Source organism: Balaenoptera borealis (assembly GCF_965194805.1).
Source record: "Balaenoptera borealis genome assembly, chromosome: 10".
Classification (NCBI taxonomy): Eukaryota; Metazoa; Chordata; class Mammalia; order Artiodactyla; family Balaenopteridae; genus Balaenoptera; species Balaenoptera borealis.
In genome coordinates, this window is record NC_138874.1 from 10,076,428 (window position 1) to 10,097,565 (window position 21,138).

Here is a 21,138-nt window from a genome sequence, read left to right on the forward strand (position 1 = left end):
TATCAATTACAGGAAAAAAACTGTAAAAAATACAAACACATGGAGACTAAACAATACACTACTAAATAACCAAGAGATCGCTGAAGAAATCAAAAAATACCTAGAAGCAAATGACAAAACACGACGACCCAAAACCTCTGGGATGCAGTAAAAGCAGTTCTAAGAGGGAAGGTTATAGTAATACAATACTACCTCAAGAAACAAGAAAAATCTCAAGTAAACAACCTAACCTTACATCTAAGGCAATTAGAGAAAGAATAACAAAAAAAACCCCAAAGTTAGCAGAAAGAAAGAAATCAAAGATCAGATCAGAAATAAATGAAAAAGAACTGAAGGAAACAATAGCAAAGTTCAATAAAACTAAAAGCTGGTTCTTTGATAAGATAAACAAAATTGATAACCATTAGCCAGACTCATCAAGAAAAAAAGGGAGAAGACTCAAACCAAATTAGAAATGAAAAAGGAGAAGTAACAACTGACACTGCGGAAGTACAAAGGAATCATGAGAGATTACTACAAGCAACTCTATGCCAATAAAATGGACAACCTGGAAGAAATGGACAAATTCTTAGAAAAGGACAACCTTCCGAGACTGAACCAGGAAGAAATGGAAAATATAAACAGACCAATCACAAGCACTGAAATTGAAACTGATTAAACATCTTCCAACAAACAAAAGCCCAGGACCAGATGGCTTCACAGGCGAATTCTATCAAACATTTAGAGAAAAGCTAACACCTGTCATTCTCAAACTCTTCCAAAATATAGCAGAGGGAGGAACACTCCCCAGCTCATTCTACAAGGCCACCATCACCCTGATACCAAAACCAGACAAAGATGTCACAAAGAAAGAAAACTACAGGCCAATATCACTGATGAACATAGATGCAAAAATCCTCAACAAAATACTAGCAAACAGAATCCAACAGCACATTAAAAGGATCATACACCATGATCAAGTGGGGTTTATCCCAGGAATGCAAGGATTCTTCAGTATACGCAAATCAATCAATGTGATACACCATATTAACAAATTGAAGGATAAAAACCATATCATCATCTCAATAGATGCAGAAAAAGCTTTTGACAAAATTCAACACCCATTTATGATAATAACTCTCCAGAAAGTAGGCATAGAGGGAACTTACCTCAACATAATAAAGGTCATATATGACAAACCCACAGCCAACATCATTCTCAATGGTGAAAGACTGAAATCATTTCCTCTAAAATCAGGAACAAGAAAAGGTTGCCCTCTCTCACCGCTATTATTCAACATAGTTTTGGAAGTTTTAGCCACAGCAATGAGAGAAGAAAAAGAAATAAAAGGAATCCAAATTGGAAAAGAAGAGGTAAAACTGTCACTGTTTGCAGATGACATGATACTATACATAGAGAATCCTAAAGATGCTACCAGAAAACTACTAGAGCTAATCAATGAATTTAGTAAAGTAGCAGGATACAAAATTGATGCACAGAAATCTCTTGCATTCCTATTCACTAATGATGAAAAGTCTGAAAGAGGAATTAAGGAAACACTCCCATTTACCATTGCAACAAAAAGAATAAAATACCGAGGAATAAACCTACCTAAGGAGGCAAAAGACCTGTATGAAGAAAACTATAAAACACTGATGAAAGAAATTAAAGATGATACAAACAGATGCAGAGAAATTCTTGGATTGGAAGAATCAACATTGTGAAAATGACTGTACTACCCAAAGCAATCTACAGATTCAGTGCAATCCCTATGAAACTACCAATAGCATTTTTCACAGAACTACAACAAAAAAACTGCACAATTTGTAAGGAGACACAAAAGACCCCAAACAGCCAAAGCAGTCTTGAGAAAGAAAAACGAAGCTGGAGGAATCAGGCTCCCGGACTTCAGACTATACTACAAAGCTACAGTAATCAAGACAGTATGGTACTGCACAAAAACAGAAATATAGATCAGTGGAACAGGATAGAAAGCCCAGAGATAAACCCACGCAGATATGGTCACCTTATCTTTGATAAAGGAGGCAAGAGTATACAATGGAGAAAAGACAGCCTCTTCAATAAGTGGTGCTGGGAAAACTGGACAGCTACATGTAAAAGAATGAAATTAGAACACTCCCTAACACCATACACAAAAATAAACTCAAAATGGATTAAAGACCTAAATGTAAGGCCAGACACTATAAAACTCTTAGAGGAAAACATAGGCAGAACACTCTATGACATAAATCACAGCAAGATCCTTTTCGACCCACCTCCTAGAGAAATAGAAGTAAAAACAAAAATAAACAAATGGGACCTAATGAAACTTAAAAGCTTTTGCACAGCAAAGGAAACCATAAACAAGATGAAAAGACAACCCTCAGAATGGGAGAAAATATTTGCAAATGAAGCAACTGACAAAGGATTAATCTCCAAAATTTACAAGCAGCTCATGCAGCTCAATATCAAAAAAACAAACAACCCAATCCAAAAATGGACGGAAGACCTAAACAGACATTTCTCCAAAGAAGATATACAGATTGCCAACAAACACATGAGAGGATGCTCAACATCACTAATCATTAGAGAAATGCAAATCAAAACCACAATGAGGTATCACCTCACACCAGTCAGAATGGCCATCATCAAAAAATCTGCAAACAATAAATGCTGGAGAGGGTGTGGAGAAAAGGGAACCCTCTTGCACTGTTGGTGGGAATGTAAATTGATACAGCCACTATGGAGAACAGTATAGAGGTTCCTTAAGAAACTAAAAATAGAACTACCATACGACCCAGCAATCCCACTACTGGGCATATACCCTGAGAAAACCATAATTCAAAAAGAGTCATGTACCACCATGTTCATTGCAGCACTATTTACAATAGCCAGGACATGGAAGCAACCTAAGTGTCCATTGACAGGTGAATGGATAAAGAAGATGTGGCACATACATACAATGGAATATTACTCAGCCATAAAAAGAAACGAAATCGAGTTATTCGTAGTGAGGTGGATGGACCTAGAGTCTGTCATACAGAGTGAAGTAAGGCAGAAAGAGAAAAACAAATACCATATACTAACACATATATATGGAATCTAAAAAAAAAAAAGAAAAGAAAAATGGTTATGAAGAACCAAGGGGCAGGACAGGAATAAAGACACAGATGTAGAGAATGGACTTGAGGACACGGGGAGGGGGAAGGGTAAGCCAGAATGAAGTGAGAGAGTGACATGGACATATATACACTACCAAATGTAAAATAGATAGCTAGTGGGAAGCAGCCGCATAGCACAGGGAGATCAGCTCAGTGCTTTGTGACCACCTAGAGGGGTGGGATAGGGAGGGTGGGAGGGAGGAGATATGGGGATATATGTATACATATAGCTGACTCACTTTGTTATACAGCAGAAACTAACACAACATTGTAAAGCAATTATACTCCAATAATGATGTTAGAAAAAAAAAAAGAAACCAGCAGTAAGCCACATGATCTTGCTAATGTCTTACATTTTAGCTTCACATTGAACATGTCTAAGTTTATAAAAGTGCAATTCACTTTTTAAAAATTAATGTCATTCATATAGTGTAAAATTTACCCTTTTTACCCTTTTAAAGTGTATGCAATTCACTTTTTTAAAATGTTCAACTTAATAATTATTTGAGATCACCTAAGTTATCTTTGGCCCCTAAAGGGGAATATGTTATTGTCAGTTGTTCTGACAACTGAGTGAGTTGTAAGTGGTTATAGGAGAGCCACACTGCCACCTTCACCATAGTAACTGTCTAGTTAATCTTCTACCTCGGCATTTTCAGTGGCAGCCCTCAGGCCTGAGGATGACCTAGATAGAGACGAAGTTACTGCTTTGCGTGCAAACAGGGACACACTCACGTATCAGTTTCCAGTGAGAACCGTGGTACTAGTCCTGTAGTTGTTCCTCCTGGTGCCCAGAATCATTTATGGAATCATTATCCGTTCATTTACTCAACCCTTCTTGAACTTCTGTATATTTTTATACTCATATGCAGCCTCTTGGAGGAATGAATTTTATAGACTGTAGACTACTTGGTCTATAAAAGGGGCTTTCTTATATTTGTTCCTCTGTCTGTACGCAAAACAAACGTTCTGTATGACAGCTGTTCAAATATTTGAACATTACTGCCCTGTCCCCCTTCTCCTCTCACTCTTGTTTATTCCCAGGCTAATTATCCTTAGTTAATTTGACATCCAGTTGAGAGCCTCCTATATGCAAGGCCTTATCCCAGCTGCTGCAAGGAATACAAAAATAAGACAGTTCTGTACTTAGTAAAGCGTTTAAAAACTCATATTTAAGCCGTGTTTGCTCTGGTTTCCAAACCTGTCACTGCTCTGCTCATCTTTCTGGACATGTTCTGATTTGTGAATGCTCTTATTAAAAAGTGGCAGTCAGAATAAAAAAGAATATTTCAGATGTGGTTTGGGATGACTGCAGCGTATAACAGAACTGTTACTGCCCTCTGGTTCTTTTCATGTAGCCCAAGGATATAGTAATACAAAACTCCCAATCAGCTATTATGCTAGGTTTTCCTCATTGTGTATTTAAGAATGATTAAAAAAAAAAAAAAAGACAACAGGGACAACCTAAGTCCCCATTCAGTTTCTTCTGATTAATTTTAAATGATGTGTGATGGCTTTTTAATTTATTTCTAGACTTCTCATTTAGTCCAGGGTTTCTCACCTTGGCACTGTAGTCATTTTGAGCTACATAATTCTTTGTTATGGTGACTGTCCTGTGCATTGTAGGACGTTTAGCAGTATCCCTGGCCCCTACCTACTAGATGCTAGTGGCATCCCCTCCCACCCAGCCGTGAGAACCACAAATGTCTCTAGGCATTGCCAAGTGTCCCCCGGGGGACAAAAGTGCTAGGTTAACAACTACCAGTTGAGTTCATACATGTTCTAAATTATAGGAAATGTAGTACACTTTTTTTTTTATTAAGAAACTGCAGAGAATTTAGAAATCCAAACAGAAACCTCAGTGTGCTTCTCCTGTTCCACAGTTCTGTAGTCTCTACTGTAGATGCTGTGATTCCATCATAGCCTCACAGAACTGCCTTTTAATTTTTCTGGATTCCACTTAGATTAATAACTTTTTCTCCTGCGTGAGTTAGTAAATATTTCTTTAAGTGGCCCTCCCTACTTTCTGAGAAAAAAAATATTTATAAACCTAATTTCTCCCCAGATTTTATTTAGTGCCCAGCCAATGCTGACTCAACAGAACAGATGAGAAAGTAGTAACAGAAAATGTTGCTCGGCAAAGCAGGTCAGGCTTGGGGAAGATTTAGCATATTTTTTAAAAATCGTGCCTTGCTTGATGCTGAAATTCGTCTGTAACAGTCTCCAGATAGAAAGATGTGTTCAAATTTCAGCAAGTTGAGAGGAGTTTTGGATGGTACAGCATGGTTCCGAAGAAGCATGCACGCTGCTGCTGTTTTCGCGGGCTGGTCTTTAGGTATCATTTCATTTTCTAGGGTGGAAAGTCTGGTAGCTGTTGACAGAAAAGACAGGGTCAAAGCTCAGTTCTTGATTATTAGTAGTGTTCGCCAGACAAACTTAACAAAGGAGGAAGTATTCTTAGTTTTATTTTCATTCATAGGAAATTTTACTAAATTTTTTAGGTTAGAGTTAGAACATCTAAAAAGCAATGCCCCTCCCCCCCCCCAAAAAAAAAGAAAAGAGAGAAGAAAAGAGATAAAGAAATAATCTTGCTTCTTGATGGGGGAAAAAACTTATTTTACCTATTTGAACTTTAATTTTCCTTCCTTATTCTTTCATTCAATAAATTAATGATTATCCAATTCCTAGAATGTGCTCGGTATGGTTGATATCCCAGGTCTCTGCTTTTATGGAACTTTCATTCTACTTGGGCAGACAGTAATCAATTAAACAAATAAGTGATATACATTTATCTAGTTATATGTACTATGAAAGCATAATACCGATTAAAAATAACATAATGGGGCTTCCCTGGTGGCGCAGTGGTTGAGAATCTGCCTGCTAATGCAGGGGACACGGGTTCGAGCCCTGGTCTGGGAAGATCCCACATGCCACGGAGCAGCTGGGCCCGTGAGCCACAACTACTGAGCCTGCGCCCCGCAACGGGAGGGGCCGCGATAGTGAAAGGCCCGCGCACCGCGATGAAGAGCAGTCCCCGCACCGCGATGAAAAGTGGCCCCCGCTTGCCGCAACTAGAGAAAGCCCTCGCACGAACCGAAGACCCAACACAGCCAAAAATAAATAAATAAATAAATAAATAAAGTAGCTATAAAATTAAAAAAAAAAAACAAAACAGTAGATTCAAGTGACTATGAAATTCTATATATAGATTTAAAAAAAAATAAAAAAAGAATACTTCTCAGGTTCATTCCAAGGAAAGCCTAAATAGTTGCTTTAAAAAAATAACATAATGCAGTCGCAAATTGTGTAGAGAAATATTTATTTTCAAGAACACGAATGATCTCTTTTAAACTGTGGACAAAGTAAACATCATTTTAATCTTTTTGAAGTAGTAAAAGTGAATTAATTGTAACAAGTTTCAAATGGAATCAAGTCTTTGTGTCTTAAGTGTGTTATTTGTATTTCTTTTCAGATCAGAGTTTTGACATCCCAGACAGAACTTTTCATTCTACAAACACAACCTGGCGTCTCTCCTCTTTTGAGTCCATGACTGACGTGAAAGAACTTATTCCAGAGTTTTTCTATCTTCCAGAATTCTTAGTTAACCGTGAAGGTATAACAGTTAATCGTTTCTAATTTAAATTTCTGAGTGTTTGTACTTACTTTATAATTTTCCAAAAATAAAAATACCTTTTGTAAGTCCTAAAATTTGAGTCCCCAAATAAGAGAAATACCTTTACTTATTAGTATATAATGTTATTTCCAAGTGAGCTTGAGGATGTTAAATATTTTGTAGGACTAGGTATATCTGGAAAACTGTAACTTTTAACTATTAAAAAGTATTTGTAAACGTGTATTTTAATTCTGTTACAGAACTTGCTTTATTGTTTTCTCTGATTACAAAAGTTATAATATGCTGATTATAGAAAAAGAGTCATGAATTTATAAAGAACAATGTAAATTAACCAAAATCTCAATGATTTTATGAGGAATGACCAAGTTAGAAATAAAACACTCTTAACTAGAGTTATCTAATAATGAAAAGGAATTCTAGAAGATAAAATCAGATTTTCTGTGATGCCAGTGACCAACAATCTTGGTAATCTTACCTGTTCCTTAATGTAAGATCAGTTAATCCTTTACAGGGTATCTTTGGGTCATTTTCCTACATTACTTAATTTCATATTTTTATGTGACCTTTAGGAAGTACATGAAATTGAGAGTTATATCTTTAGAGAGGTTAATGTTGGACAAATTACTTCAGAATTGTTTCCTATATTAACTGGCCTCTCTGGAGTTATTTAGAGAATCCGTTATTTAGATAAATCTGTGCTGCTAATTACCTGGAGCAAGCTTCATAGTGTTGCCCAAGTGGGAAATGCCTCAGTGAAATATCAGCACCTGCAGTTGGGGGTACCTGCCTTGTGGCTTTCAATCAGGGACTCATTTCTCTGTCCAAAAACCACGTTCCTCTGTGGTTTCTTATATGTATGTTCCTGTTACCTATGGCTGCATAACGAATAACCCCAATACTTAGTGACTCAGAACAACATTCAATGTATTATCCATCACAGCTTTTGCAGGTCAGAAAGTCAGGGACAGCTCAGCCAAGTGGTTTTTGTGGTTTTGGCTCAGGGTCTCTTGTGCATTCAGATTGGCTGGCGCTGGAACATCCAGGGGAGCAGAGCAGCGCGGGGCTGGTGGGCATCTCTCTCTTCAGGTAGTGTCCATGGTTTTCCATGTGGTTTCTCCACGTGGACTAGTGTGGACTTCCTCACAGCATGGCGGCCTCGGACACCCTACTTGGCAGCTCAGGGTTCCAAAGGCAAGTGTCCCTAGAGAGATGAGCAGAAGCTGCATGGCCTTTCCCAGCCTAGCCTTGGAAGTCACACGGTGGCACTTACACTGCATTCTGCTTGTGAGGTAGTCACAAGTGCCTGCCCACATTCAAAAGGAAGGAGCATAGGCTTTGCCACTTGATAGGGGAGCAGCAAGGTTCTAGAAAAGCACGCACAACAGCAAGTGTTGTTACAGCTAGCCATTTTTGGAAACGATAACTTGCTATAGCATACATCCTGCTATTTCCTATGAGCATTCCTATAGGCCTCTCATGGTACCTCCAGGCATCTGCTCTGGGTGAACAGTGTCTACCTCTGTGATGTGTCCCCAGAGCACCAAAAAGTTGGGAATGATTTGAGTTCACAGAGACTCCCTGCGGCTCAACCCCTCCTAGCTCAGCCCTGAGATGCCTCATCACCATTGCTCAAGCAGTAAATCTCTGCTGCTTCCCCTGAAGCCGCCACATAGAGTATGGAGGCGCTCAGCCAGTACATCCTAACGCTGTCACCCTGCAGCTGTCTGTCGGATGACTGCTGGGATTTTTGAGGTGACCCTCACCCCCACCCCGTATTAATTTTATATAAGCCCTTAGTTTATATTTTATATCATATCATTTCAGAGTACTTCCAAAATTAGTGAAGATCCTTCTAACTGTTTTCACAAGATCAAGAAGTAGGCAGACAGCAACTTAATTTTACATGGAACATAATTAGCTTTTAAGAGGTCTTTTTAAATTTGGATTCTGCTACGGTGTTCGGATTTTCTGCCCATAAGAAAAATAAAGGTAGCACAAAAAAAATTTCTGTTCAAAGGTAACATTTCCTTTAGGACAATTTTTTAAAGAAACACTTCTGAGATTTTTGTTTACACTAGCAGACTAATGAGGCAATTAGATAACACCTTATTTACATCGCAGAAGAACCCTCTTAGTGTGTTAGTATAATTTTGTTGTCCACAGGAATGCTTAATGGAAATGAAATCAGAACAGACCTATAGATTTACCATAAAATTAATAGACTAAGACAGTTCATTCTAGGAATGTGTATACTTTGTATTCGTTGAGTTTTTAAACTACAGAGTGCTAATCCTTACTACATATAAGTAGTCTTGAATTTATTATATGTTAACACCAATTATTCTGAAACGCTTATACAAAAGCCTTCACTTTATTTTAATCAGGTTTACAATTCAGATATTTTCTCACTCAGTGCATTTGAAGATTTGATAACTGGAACATTGGAGTTAGTGGGCAATGATTTTCTGCTTGTTTTTCAATATGATATAAAGTGGTGGAAGGGTAAAGTTGAAAGATCTCAGATTCAGTTAGGATAGATAGCGTTAATCCATGTAGCTCTGTGAGGGGTAAGTCAGCAGGTGAGCAACGGTGTTACTATCCCCTCGCTGCTCCTTCTCCAGGTTATAGCACACAGTAGCTGTTTCTGTGAACTCGTACAATCTGCTCAGTGGGCCAAAGGAAGCATGCTCTGGGGGAGATAAACATTGACATTAATCTTCTCTTTTAGGTTTCGATTTTGGTGTACGCCAGAATGGTGAACGGGTGAATCACGTCAACCTCCCGCCTTGGGCACGTAACGATCCTCGTCTTTTTATCCTCATCCATAGACAGGCTCTAGAGTCTGACTACGTGTCCCAGAACATCTGTCAGTGGATCGACTTGGTATTCGGGTATAAGCAAAAAGGGAAGGCCTCTGTCCAAGCCATCAATGTTTTTCATCCTGCTGTAAGTGACTCTTTTCAAACTCTGCATTTATATAAGGTAGAAGGTTAGACTTTCTTTACAATACCCAAGTTATCAAAGAGAATTGACAAAGACACTAAACTTGCCCAAGATTTTTCAGGTTTTATATTTCACCTCTTTAAGAATAACTAAGATACTATCTATCAGGGGTTCCCCAAGACCATCCCCAGGTTGGATGAGGACTTAACAACTCAGCATATAGCTGTAATTACAGCTAAGGTTTATTACAGTGAAGGGTACAAAGCAAAATCAGCAAAAGGAAAAGATGCACCGGGCAAAGCTGGAGGAAACCAGGCACAAGCTTCCAAGAGACTTCTCCCAGTGAATCAAAAGGGACTCACTCACTTCCTCCAGAAACAAATTGTGACAGCATGTGTGATGTTGTCTACCAGGGAAGCTCATGAGGGATGCAGTGCCAGCGTTTTTATTAAGGACTGGTCATGTAGGCACCCTCTTTCTCACAAGTCCTGAAATTCCAGGCGTCCAGAAGGAAACAGATATTCAGTATACACCACACTGTTTGTATAGTTTGGGTGCAGTGAGCCACTCTTACCAGGTAGAGAAGGTGGGAACTCTCTTGAAATCCGTGTTCCCAGACACCAGCCAAGGACCACATTTGCAGGCACGCCATCCCAAGGAGAGCAGTTCAGGCCTGCCGTGTAACTCTTTTCTGCATACCGTCCTGTATATCAATACATGTTCTATTTTTTAAATGACCTCATTTTTCCTTATTGCACGAGCAATATTTGTGCCTTGTTAGAAAAATGTATAAGATACAGACCGCAAAAGGAAGAAATTTAAAAATCAACTTTGATATCATCATCCAAAGATAAATATCAAACCACCTTCTAGACTTTTATCTATACAAATGTATCACTCCATTTATATAATATTAATACTACTTATCCCAAAGTATGGCTATCCAATAATTTATTTAACCAGTCCCCTATTGTTGGATATTTAGTTAGTATGCATTTGCTATTAAAATTAATATTCCTCAGATTATTTCTTTATGTACCTCTTTACTTCTTCAAGATAAATTCCTAGAAGCAGAATAGTTACACTTTAACATATATTTTTTAATGTTGTTAGATAGTCTACCTTTTTAAAAAATATATCTATCTCTTCAGGAAACATTTATTTTGCTAGGCTCTGGGGATACAAAGGTGAATAAGATTCACATAGGGAGGGAACATATATGAATGGCCAGTAAGCAAATGATAAAGGTGCTGGCATCTTTAGTCATCAGGGAAACGCAAATTAAAGCCACGATGAGTTACCACTTTATATCCCTGAGAATGACTGAAAGTAAAAAGACTAACAATTCCAGGTACTGGGTAGGTGGAATACTACTCAGCAGTGAAGAGGAATGGATTTCAGATGTATGTGACAGCATGGATGAATCTCCAAAACATTTTATGCTGAATGAAAGACGCCTTTCATAAGAGTACACTCTGTATGATCCACTCCGTTTACATGATATTCAAGAGCAAGGAAAATTAATGTCTTAGTAGTAGAAATCATGGGGAATTTATCTTAAAGACGGTTCTTTATTTCTTTAAGATACTTTCCAACCTAATTGCCTCTGGGGAGTAGAGTAGTGACTGCCACAGGCGCACCCGGGAACTTTCTGGGGTGATGGAATTGCTCTATACCTTGATTTGCATGATGGTTGCATGGGATGGTACTATAAAAATCTGTATCGTTTTATTGTATGTAAAATATACCTCTATAAAAATGTATATAAAATTTTTATAAGTTTTAAAGACTGAGGTGTAATTTTTACACTTTGTTCATATTTGATGTAAAATGTAACTTTAAAAGCAATTAAGAATTTGGACATTAACCTCAATATACTCTGTGCCTATAATACTGGCACAAATTTTCAATTGTTCTCATTTAAAATTCACATTAGAAGTATCTGCATGCTGAAATATACCATTTAATTCTCATCTTACTAGAATTTTTTTCATTAATTCTTTGAGACTTTAGAGCTTTAAAAAGGATAGAGTTTATACCATTGTTCTAGAAATTTAAAATACAATTTATTTATTTATTTTGCTGCGCCACGCGGCATGTGGGATCTTAGTTCCCTGACCAGGGATCTAACCCGTGCGCCCTGCAGTAGAAGCGTGGAGTCTTAACCACTGGACCACCAGGGAAGTCCTGTTCTAGAAATTTAGTAATTCATAGGACAAAACCAAGTGTCACAATTAAGCACACAGTCTCTAAATCCACAATTGAGTTCAAATCCTTACTCTGTGACTCTGCCACTTACTGTGTGACCTGCAGTGTGACCTTAACTTCTCTGTACCTTAATGTACAAATTTGTAAAATGTGAACAATAATACCAGCCTCATAAATTAAGAAAATGCATGCAGGGTAATGTCTGCCATCCAGTTAAGTGCAAATAAATGTTAACTTTTTAAAAAGGAATGTAGGGGCTTCCCTGGTGGTGCAGTGGTTAAGAATCCGCCTGCCATTGTAGGGAACACGGGTTCGAGCCCTGGCCCGGGAAGATCCCACATGCCGTGGAGCAGCTAAGCCCGTGCACCACAACTACTGAGCCTGCGCTCTAGAGCCCGCGGGCCACAACTACTGAGCCCACGTGCCACAACTACTGAAGCCCATGTGTCTAGAGCCCGTGCTCCACAACAAGAGAAGCCACCGCAATGAGAAGCCCACACACTGCAACAAAGAGTAGCCCCCGCTCGCCACAACTAGAGAAAGCCTGTGCACAGCAATGAAGACCCAATGCAGCCAAAAATAAATTAATTCATTCATTAATTTTAAAAAATAGAAAAAATATTTTAAAAGGAATGTAAAAATGCCTTTTGATCTTAATTCGTCATTCACCAATATATGGGGTTCACTAGAAACTGATACCACAGAATGTAAAGAAGTACTAATTTAAAGTAAATTTTAAGAGTCCTGGATATCGGATTATTCCATTCTTCATTTGAATTTTCGACTATATTAAATACAGCAGCCATTAGGAATGACCTGCTTAGATAAGCGTTTATAACAGGTGTTTGAGCCCTTGTGGTCGTGCGAGGGTGGTGGCGAGGGGAGTGGATGTCGAAGATTAACTTCTGAAGAATCTTTGAAACTTTTTTTGGTATTTATAGAGATGTTCTATGCAGATATAAAAATGAAATTTGCTGACTGATTCAGTGCTAAAAGCTAAATTACACAAGCAAGATGCACAAGCATGACAGATCTATACCCAGCTACTGACTGCTAGCTTTAAAAATAATAAAGTAAGTGCACACCACTCTCCATCTGACTCTAACACTCAGAAGAAAAGTGCAACAACACCCTTCACGTTAAAAAGCTTGCAATTTTCACCGCTGCTCTTTCAGATCCACTTACAGTTCTCATTAGAACCTAAATAATGGTCTCTTAAGCTACCTACCAACATTCTATAGCAATTTCATTTTTATATACCTTTTCCTATGTATCACTTTGGACACATGACTTTTTCAATAATTTAGTATTACACATGAAGTCTTTTTATATATATGTATGAACACCAGGTGGGAAAGAAAAGAACAGTGACGAATCCTGAATTTTTACTCCGTGTCTAGACTGATTATTGCCCTAACCCCCTTTCTCTCTAGCTTCATGTCCTAAGAAAGGTGACAGCATGGAGGACACCAGTCACGTGGAACATTAAGTGTGCCAACCTCTCTGCAGTGTTTTGGTTGAAGATGGAATACCTTGACTTTGTTTCTCATCCAGTCTTCTGCCCCTTGCCGGGGAGGTGAAGCTGTCCTGCTTCCTGCATTGACAGCTTTGCCTGGTTGGCTGAGGGAGGCTGGAAGGATATACATCACATTACAGCCTTCTCACTGCCAGGTTCTAGTCAGGTTCAGCAATATATGTGGAAACCTGCAAAGCAAACACAGAGAGAGGGAATCAGAATTCAATTAATCCTCTCCAAGGATAAATAAAGCATGGATGAGTGGCTCTTGAGCTCACAGGATGGAAATCACAAAGACTTTGCTTGGGTTTCAGTGATGCTGGTGTTTAGAATCCTGATTCTTCAGCCCAGACAGGAGAAGAGATATAGACCTACAAAAATCTAGGTTCCTTACTAATGTCTCTGTATGTAAGAAAATCCATCTCAATAGTTGATATTCTTAGACATCTTCAAGATGGGGTAGCGACACAAAGTCATCCTGTGACACCAGCCATTGTGCCTTGAGAGGAATCAGACTCTTTCTTTGAGCATATTCACATCAAAGAACAAAAGGGCATTTGGATATCACGTAATTTCAGGCAGACACAGATGGTTTTGAACTTCTAGTTCTCATTTTTAGGAATTGAGAAATTGAGGTGGGGCAGGTTCCCCTAGTTTTCTTCAGTCTTCGTGTTGCCATGTAGCTGCATTCTCTTGTCTCTTTCGATTTTGTTGACCACCTGAAATGATTTTGCCCAATTCCCTGACTCTAGTTTTCTGACCAATATCTGACAGGCAGCCACAGAAAAAATAGAGCCACCTACTAACCTGCTTGCAGAAGCTATTTTGGGTCAACTGAATTGAAAAACCTGATCATTTTTCATCAACTCTCACTGAAAGACAAGACCAAAGAAACACCTCATTTAGTTTTTCTTTTTTTTTTTAATTTGAGGTATAATTGGCATACATTATATTAGTTTCCAGTATACAGCATACTGATTTTCGATCATCTGCAAAATGATCACCACAGGAAGTCTAGTTACCATCCACCCCATACGAAGTTACAAATATTTTTTTTCTTGGGATGAAGACTTTTAAGATTTATTCCCTTAGGAACTTGCAGATCTGCAGTACAATGTTATTAACTGCAGTCACCATGCTGTACGTTACATCCCAGGACTTGTTTGCTTTATAACTGGAAGTTTGTACCTTTGGCTCCCTTCACCCGTTTGCCCACCCCCTACCTTTGGCAACCACCAATCTTATGAGCTTGGTCTTTTGTTTGTTTAGATTCCACATATACATGAGATCATACTTATTTGTATGGTATTTGTCTCTCTCTGTCTGACTTGTTTCACTTAGCATCATACCTTCAAGGTCCACCCGTGTTGTGACGAGATTTCATTCTTTCTTATGGCTGAGTAATAATTCCATGGCATGTATTTACCACATCGTCTCCATCCATTCCACTGGTGCATGCTTAGGGTGCTTCCATGTCCTGGCTATTATAAATAAGGCTGTAATGAACATAGGGGTGCATGTATCTTTTCAAATTAGTGTTTTCGAAATACCCAGAAGTGGAAATGCTGGATCATATGGTAGCTCTATTTTTAGTTTTCTGAGGCACCTCCATACTGTTCTCCACAGTGGCTGCACCAATTTACATTCCCACCAACAGTGCAGAGGGGCTTCCTTTTCTCTACATCCTCGCCAACGGTTGTTATCTCTTGTCTTTTTGATACTAGCCATTCTCACAGGTGTGAGCTGATATTTCATTGTGGTTTTATTTGCATTTTCCTGATGATTAGTGATGCTGAGCATCTTTTCATATACCTGTTGGCCGTCTGTATGTCTTTTTTGGAAAAATGTCTATTCAGGTCCTCTGCCCCCCACACCATTTTTTTTTAATTTATTATATTCCTTTATTTATTTATTTATAATATTCCTTTGCAGAAAAGTTCCGTAATTTTTCCCATTATTTTTTTTAACATCTTTATTGGAGTATAATTGCTTTACATTGTTGTGTTAGTTGCTGCTGTATAACAAAGTGAATCAGCTATATGTATACATATATCCCCATATCCCCTCCCTCTTGCGTCTCTCTCCCACCCTCCCCATCCCTATCCCACCCCTCTAGGTGGTCACAAAGCACGAGCTGATCTCCCTGTGCTATGCTGCTGCTTCCCACTAGCTATCTGTTTTACATTTGGTAGTGTATATATGTCAATGCTACTCTCTCACTTCATCCCAGCTTACCCTTCCCCCTCCCCGTGTCCTCAAGTCCATTCTCTACGGCTGCATCTTTATTCCTGTCCTGCCCCTAGGTGCTTCAGAACCATTTTTTTTTTTTAGATTCCATATGTATGTGTTAGCATATGGTATTTGTTTCTCTCTTTCTGACTTAACTTCACTCGGTATGACAGTCTCTAGGTCCATCCACCTTGCTAAAAATAACTCAGTTTTGTCTCTTTTTATGGCTGAGTAATATTCCATTGTATATATGTGCCACATCTTCTTTATCCATTTGTCTGTCGATGGACACTTAGGTTGCTTCCATGTCCTGGCTATTGTAAATAGTGCTGCAAGGAACATTGTGGTACATGACTCTTTTTGAATTATGGTTTTCTCAGGGTATATGCCCAGGAGTGGGATTGCTGGGTCGTATGGTAGCTCTATTTTAGTTTTTAAGGAGCCTCCATACTGTTCTCCATAGTGGCTGTATCAATTTACATTCCCACCAACAGTGCAGCCCCTTTTTAATTAGATGGGTTTGTTTGCTACTGAGTTGTGTAAGTTCTTTATAGATTTTGGATATTAACCCTTTATCAGATATATGATTTGCAAGCAATTTCTCTCATTCAGTAGGTTGTCTTTTCATTTTGTTGATGGATTCCTTTGCTGTGCAGATAAATGAAGTCTTATATGATATTCTCTTAAATTAAAAATTAAGTTTATAAACATACCTAATTAGCACCAATCAAGGTACATTATTTTCATTCATCCATTCAGAAGCATTGATCATTCCTATTCTGATCTCATTGAGATTATTAATGATTGTTAACCTGTTCAAAAACATTTTAAAATCCTTTTCGTTTGAAACAGAGAAGAGTAAACCATTGCCTAGAGAATAAAACAAGTTGTTGTTTTCCCCTTCAGTGTTATCGCCAAGTCTTGCTTTTTACATACCTCTCGTTTTCTTTTATTCTTCAGACATATTTTGGAATGGATGTCTCTGCAGTTGAAGATGCAGTTCAGAGACGAGCACTGGAAACCATGATAAAAACCTACGGCCAGACCCCTCGTCAGCTGTTCCAGTGGGCCCATGCGAGCAGACCTGGCTCCAAGCTCAACATCGAAGGGGAGCTTCCTGCTGCCGTGGGGTTGTTAGTGCAGTTTGCTTTCAGAGAAACCAGAGAACAGGTCAAGGAAGTTCCCTATCCGGTATGTCATTTGGATTTCAATAGAATTCAGCAAAAACTGGCTCAACTCCTGAGCCGTCAGGTCCCCTCCCAGGCTCTAGGGGCAGGGAAATGAGTAGCATGGTCCCGGCCTGAAGGTGAGTGCCAGCCAGTGAACACGGATGCCTGCATTACGTTCTGTGTATGGGAAATGCTGCGTTAGTGCTATGAAGAGAGTACTTTGGGAGCTCAGGTCAGATTGTAACCTCCCTGAGGGTCATTACTGGGGAGAGCCTCACCAGGCAGTGACATAACAGGCATTGCAAATGAGAGGAAAGGAACCATCCAGGACCCGAGAAGAGTCTGAGCATGGCTGTGCCAGTGCAAACATGCCTAGCGTGGTCCTGGTTATCATTTTCCGCCAGAGGTGCTGGCCAGAAGTGTGAATGTTTGGGCTTACAATTAAGGGGGAAATCGTACATGTTTTTTTGGCCCCTCCAGATTGTAATGATAAGAAGTATTGCCTCTTAAAATGGGAAGTAGGTATAATTTTTACTCTGAAATAGAAAAATAAAGCAAGCAAGCCTTAAGAGTAAAATGGATTCTAATCCTCAACTAAATTCTTCATTGTAAAAGCAGCAAAGATGGGAGATTGTGAATTGTAAAGTGTTACAAAGGTTTGCAGAAGGAAATCGCAGAAAATGAAAAGGCAAAGGAAAGAGGTTGTGAAGGACTTGGAGATAAAGTAAAGCACAGATGTCAAACTGCAGTCATCTGTGAGCCACTTTAAGAGAAAATGCTTTTTACAGATCTTGCTTTGATAGTCATTTCTTATAATGATGTTTCTTAAATATACTAAATGTAGAACACAAATAGAACACTGAATGTAAGTTCTTTATGCTCAGAGCTCATATATATCAAATTTGCATGGTAAATACAAACAAAACTTATACAACTAGTAAAATTGAAATTTAAATTTTAAAACATCAATATGAGAGACAATGTAGTTTTGCTGAACCCAGATCACCAGTGTTGTGTTTCATAGTTGAAAGCTGTATTTTTTGTTTTGTGTTTACTTGTCAACGAAACTCATATGCTTTTGAAGCCTTACAAATCATTTTAGTCATTGTCATTACCAGGGTCATTATTTTTAACTAGAATCTGTTACTTTAACATGTCAAAATAACAGTACATCCCTGAAAAGTAATAAATGTCATTTAATTTGCCACTATGCTTATTGCTCATTAACTAATTCAAGTTGGTGAGTATGAAGGACCTGAGCAGTATGTCTGTTTGCAGTGGGAACGTGTACCGACCTGCCTCCTTCCCACCCTAGGACCTTCGCACTGGCTGTTCCCTCCACCTGGTGTGCCCTGTCCCCAGATAGAACCCCAGTTTGCTCTCTCATTTCACTCAAGTGTCTGCTCAGACATTATCTCCGCAGGCAGTCTTCCCCATCCCCCGCATCTAAACGGGCAGCTCTGTCACTCTCGGTCCTCTTCCCCTTCTTTGACTTTCTTCGTAGCGCTTGCACCAGCTGACATCTTGTGTATGTATTTGTTTAGTTGTTGTCTGCCCTGCTTCCCCGCTATCAGACAGCTCCACGGGCACTGGGACTTCATCTGTCTTGTTCATCACTGTGTCTAGCAACCAGGAACATATATTTCCATATGCTAAGCACGGGGGAAGTAAAAAATTATAAAATAATTCTTGCCCACAAAGGGCTTATAATCAGGCTGCTTTCTCTTACTCTGTTTGGAGTTTAAATTAGAAGTGATTCTATATTTACTACCTTTTTTAAAATTGTACTTTTTACTTTCCTCGGTTGTAGAGTCCTTTGTCATGGATAAAAGGCTTGAAATGGGGGGAGTATGTCGGTTCCCCAAGTGCCCCAGTACCTGTGGTCTGCTTCAGCCAGCCCCACGGAGAAAGATTTGGTTCTCTCCAGGCTCTGCCCACTAGAGCAATCTGCGGTTTGTCCCGAAATTTCTGTCTTCTGATGACGTACAGCAAAGAACAAGGTAAAATCAAACATGAAAATCATCCTAGGTGTATCTTTCGTGAGAGTTGAATGTTTCCTCTCATCTGTGCTGATATTTTGTTTTATTTCTAGGTTTTCTGAGTCCTTGGTGAAAAACTAAACTCAAATTTGTGTTCATTTAATGCAACGTAGGAATTAAAACAGTACATGAAAAAAATGGGAACTAAATGCAATGTCATTTGAAATGAGAGGAAGTGTTGAAGGAGACAAGAATAAATGTCTCACAAAATGAAAACATTAACAGTTTTATATAAATGTACACTTTGAGACTCTTGAATTCCAGAATAGACAGACTTATTTGACCAGCAAATCTAGTACCTCAGAAGAGACAGTCATGAGATTAAAACAAAACAAGGAAGTCATGATAGCCTTGAAAACAGGTTTTAAAAATATGTATGTCTGGAAAGCAATGTTTTTCTCACCTCTCTGTGCACTGACTCACTGAAAGCAACACATGGAAAAGTGCTGTCAGTAGAGGCCCTCTTCATATTTCTAAATGTCACCTACACCCTGGAAAACTAGTGACATTTTCCGCTCAAGTAATCCCTCCGTCCTCCCAAATTAACCGTTTTACTTAATGCGAAAGAACTGTTCCTACGTCCTAGGCATGGGCTTTAAGCACTAAAATGAATGACTGAGGGCACCCATCTGTTCGTATCAGGTGTGTGCAGATTTGCCCGGAAGCCCGCCTGTGGGCCAGACACGTCTTAGCATTGCGCGCGGCTAGTGTCGAACCTTGCGTTCTGTGCACTGTGCTCTGTGGTCCACGTGGTCCACATGGCCTCCCCCCCATGGAGCACCGCAGTGCAGGGATGCCAGGACCCATGCCAAACATCGGCCACCTAAAGGGATTCAGTGTGCTGGCTGGGCCGCAGTTCTTTTACACTCACTCTTCATTCTGTCATGAAGTGAATGATTGATTGCCTTTATAGTTGTCGGTACTAAAAGAGGCTGCGTACCATTTTATCTAAGTTTAGTGAACTAGGAGGAGAAGGTAAAATCTGTTTGATCATCGCTGTCCTATCAGTAGTTTATTCTCACTAGTATGCTACAATTAGCTATGAGGTATGTCACGAGTAATTTACTACTAATAATACTTAAAGTACCAAAATGCGTGAATAATTTATCTTTAAAAAATTAATTTGGGTGGATTGAAGTTTCTCTCTTTAGAGCAGAGAGAAAGGGCTGGTATTATCCTGCTAATGATGGGACTTAAATATGTCCAGTATAATTGCTAACCTGTCTTATTTGTGCCACTTCAGTCACAAGCCCTTAGTGGCCCTTAATAGCTGTGTTCGTTCAAATTACACTTTATTTCCTCATAGAACGTGTTTGGGATTTATCAGAATCTAGGTGTGTCCAGGGAAGTGGTATCACACAAGTTATAGCCATGGCCTCGGGCGGCACGGTGCCTGAATTTGTGTCCCAGTTCTGCTGCCTAATACCTGTGTGACCTTGAGAAAATGACTTACACTTTTGGAATCCTGGCTTTTAATCTATAAAATGGGATTAAATGAAAGGACTTATCTCACAGGGTAGTTCACTGTAAGGATTAAATGAAATAATATAAGGAACGATTAACACAGCGCGGGACTCATTCTAAGTGCTTAATAAATGCATGCCCATCGGACAGTTAGCACCCTGGGGCCAGGGGCTGTGTGAGTGTTTACTGCTGTACCCAGCGCGGGACCGTCCACGGGGGCGTTTCAGAGAGGCTTTGAATGACTGGGAGTGCACCTGGCAGATGGTCATGTGTGTTAAGCACTGTTATATCAAATAACTGTGTCATTTTGCTTAGTTATATATGCATAATACAATATAGCAACAAAACTGCCATGGTTTTCGTGATCTTTAGCCCAGTATAGGCCAATTACTTGAGAACTGACAATGCCTCAAAATTGCCTGAGGTACTTTTTTTCAAAATATATTGATACTTGGTTGGGTCCCATTGGAGACATACTGCTTCAGAATCTCTGGGGCTTGAGTCTAGGCCTGTGCATGCTACAAAAGCCATTTTCTTGCAAACTCCTGTTTAAGATCCACTGTTCAAATAGATAAAGCAGAAGTTTATTTTTCTTTTTTAAAAAATATGGTGCCTCTTGTGTTGCTGGAATGAGAAACCAGGAACAGTTACTGAGTTCCTACTACATGCCAGGCTTTATGGTGGAATCTGCAAGGTCCCGAGGCTCATGAAGTGTGGTTCCTTTCCACAGCAGCTTACATAGAGAGGAGTTTATATTTAACAAGGATATCCCAATTTCTTTATTGCAAAAGTGATG

General features: G+C 39.2%; 1 protein-coding gene across 4 annotated transcripts in view; it reads left to right on the forward strand.

The window, feature by feature from the left end:
- The window catches only part of LYST (lysosomal trafficking regulator), a 188,797-nt gene that overhangs the window by 147,814 nt on the left and 19,845 nt on the right, over positions 1-21,138 (forward strand). For all 4 annotated transcript variants that reach the window (XM_082407545.1, XM_082407547.1, XM_082407546.1 and 1 more), the window contains 4 exons: positions 6,613-6,753; positions 9,503-9,720; positions 16,631-16,861; positions 18,650-18,839. In XM_082407545.1, coding sequence (XP_082263671.1) covers positions 6,613-6,753; positions 9,503-9,720; positions 16,631-16,861; positions 18,650-18,839 — 780 coding nt within the window. The remainder of the gene's footprint in view (positions 1-6,612; positions 6,754-9,502; positions 9,721-16,630; positions 16,862-18,649; positions 18,840-21,138) is intronic.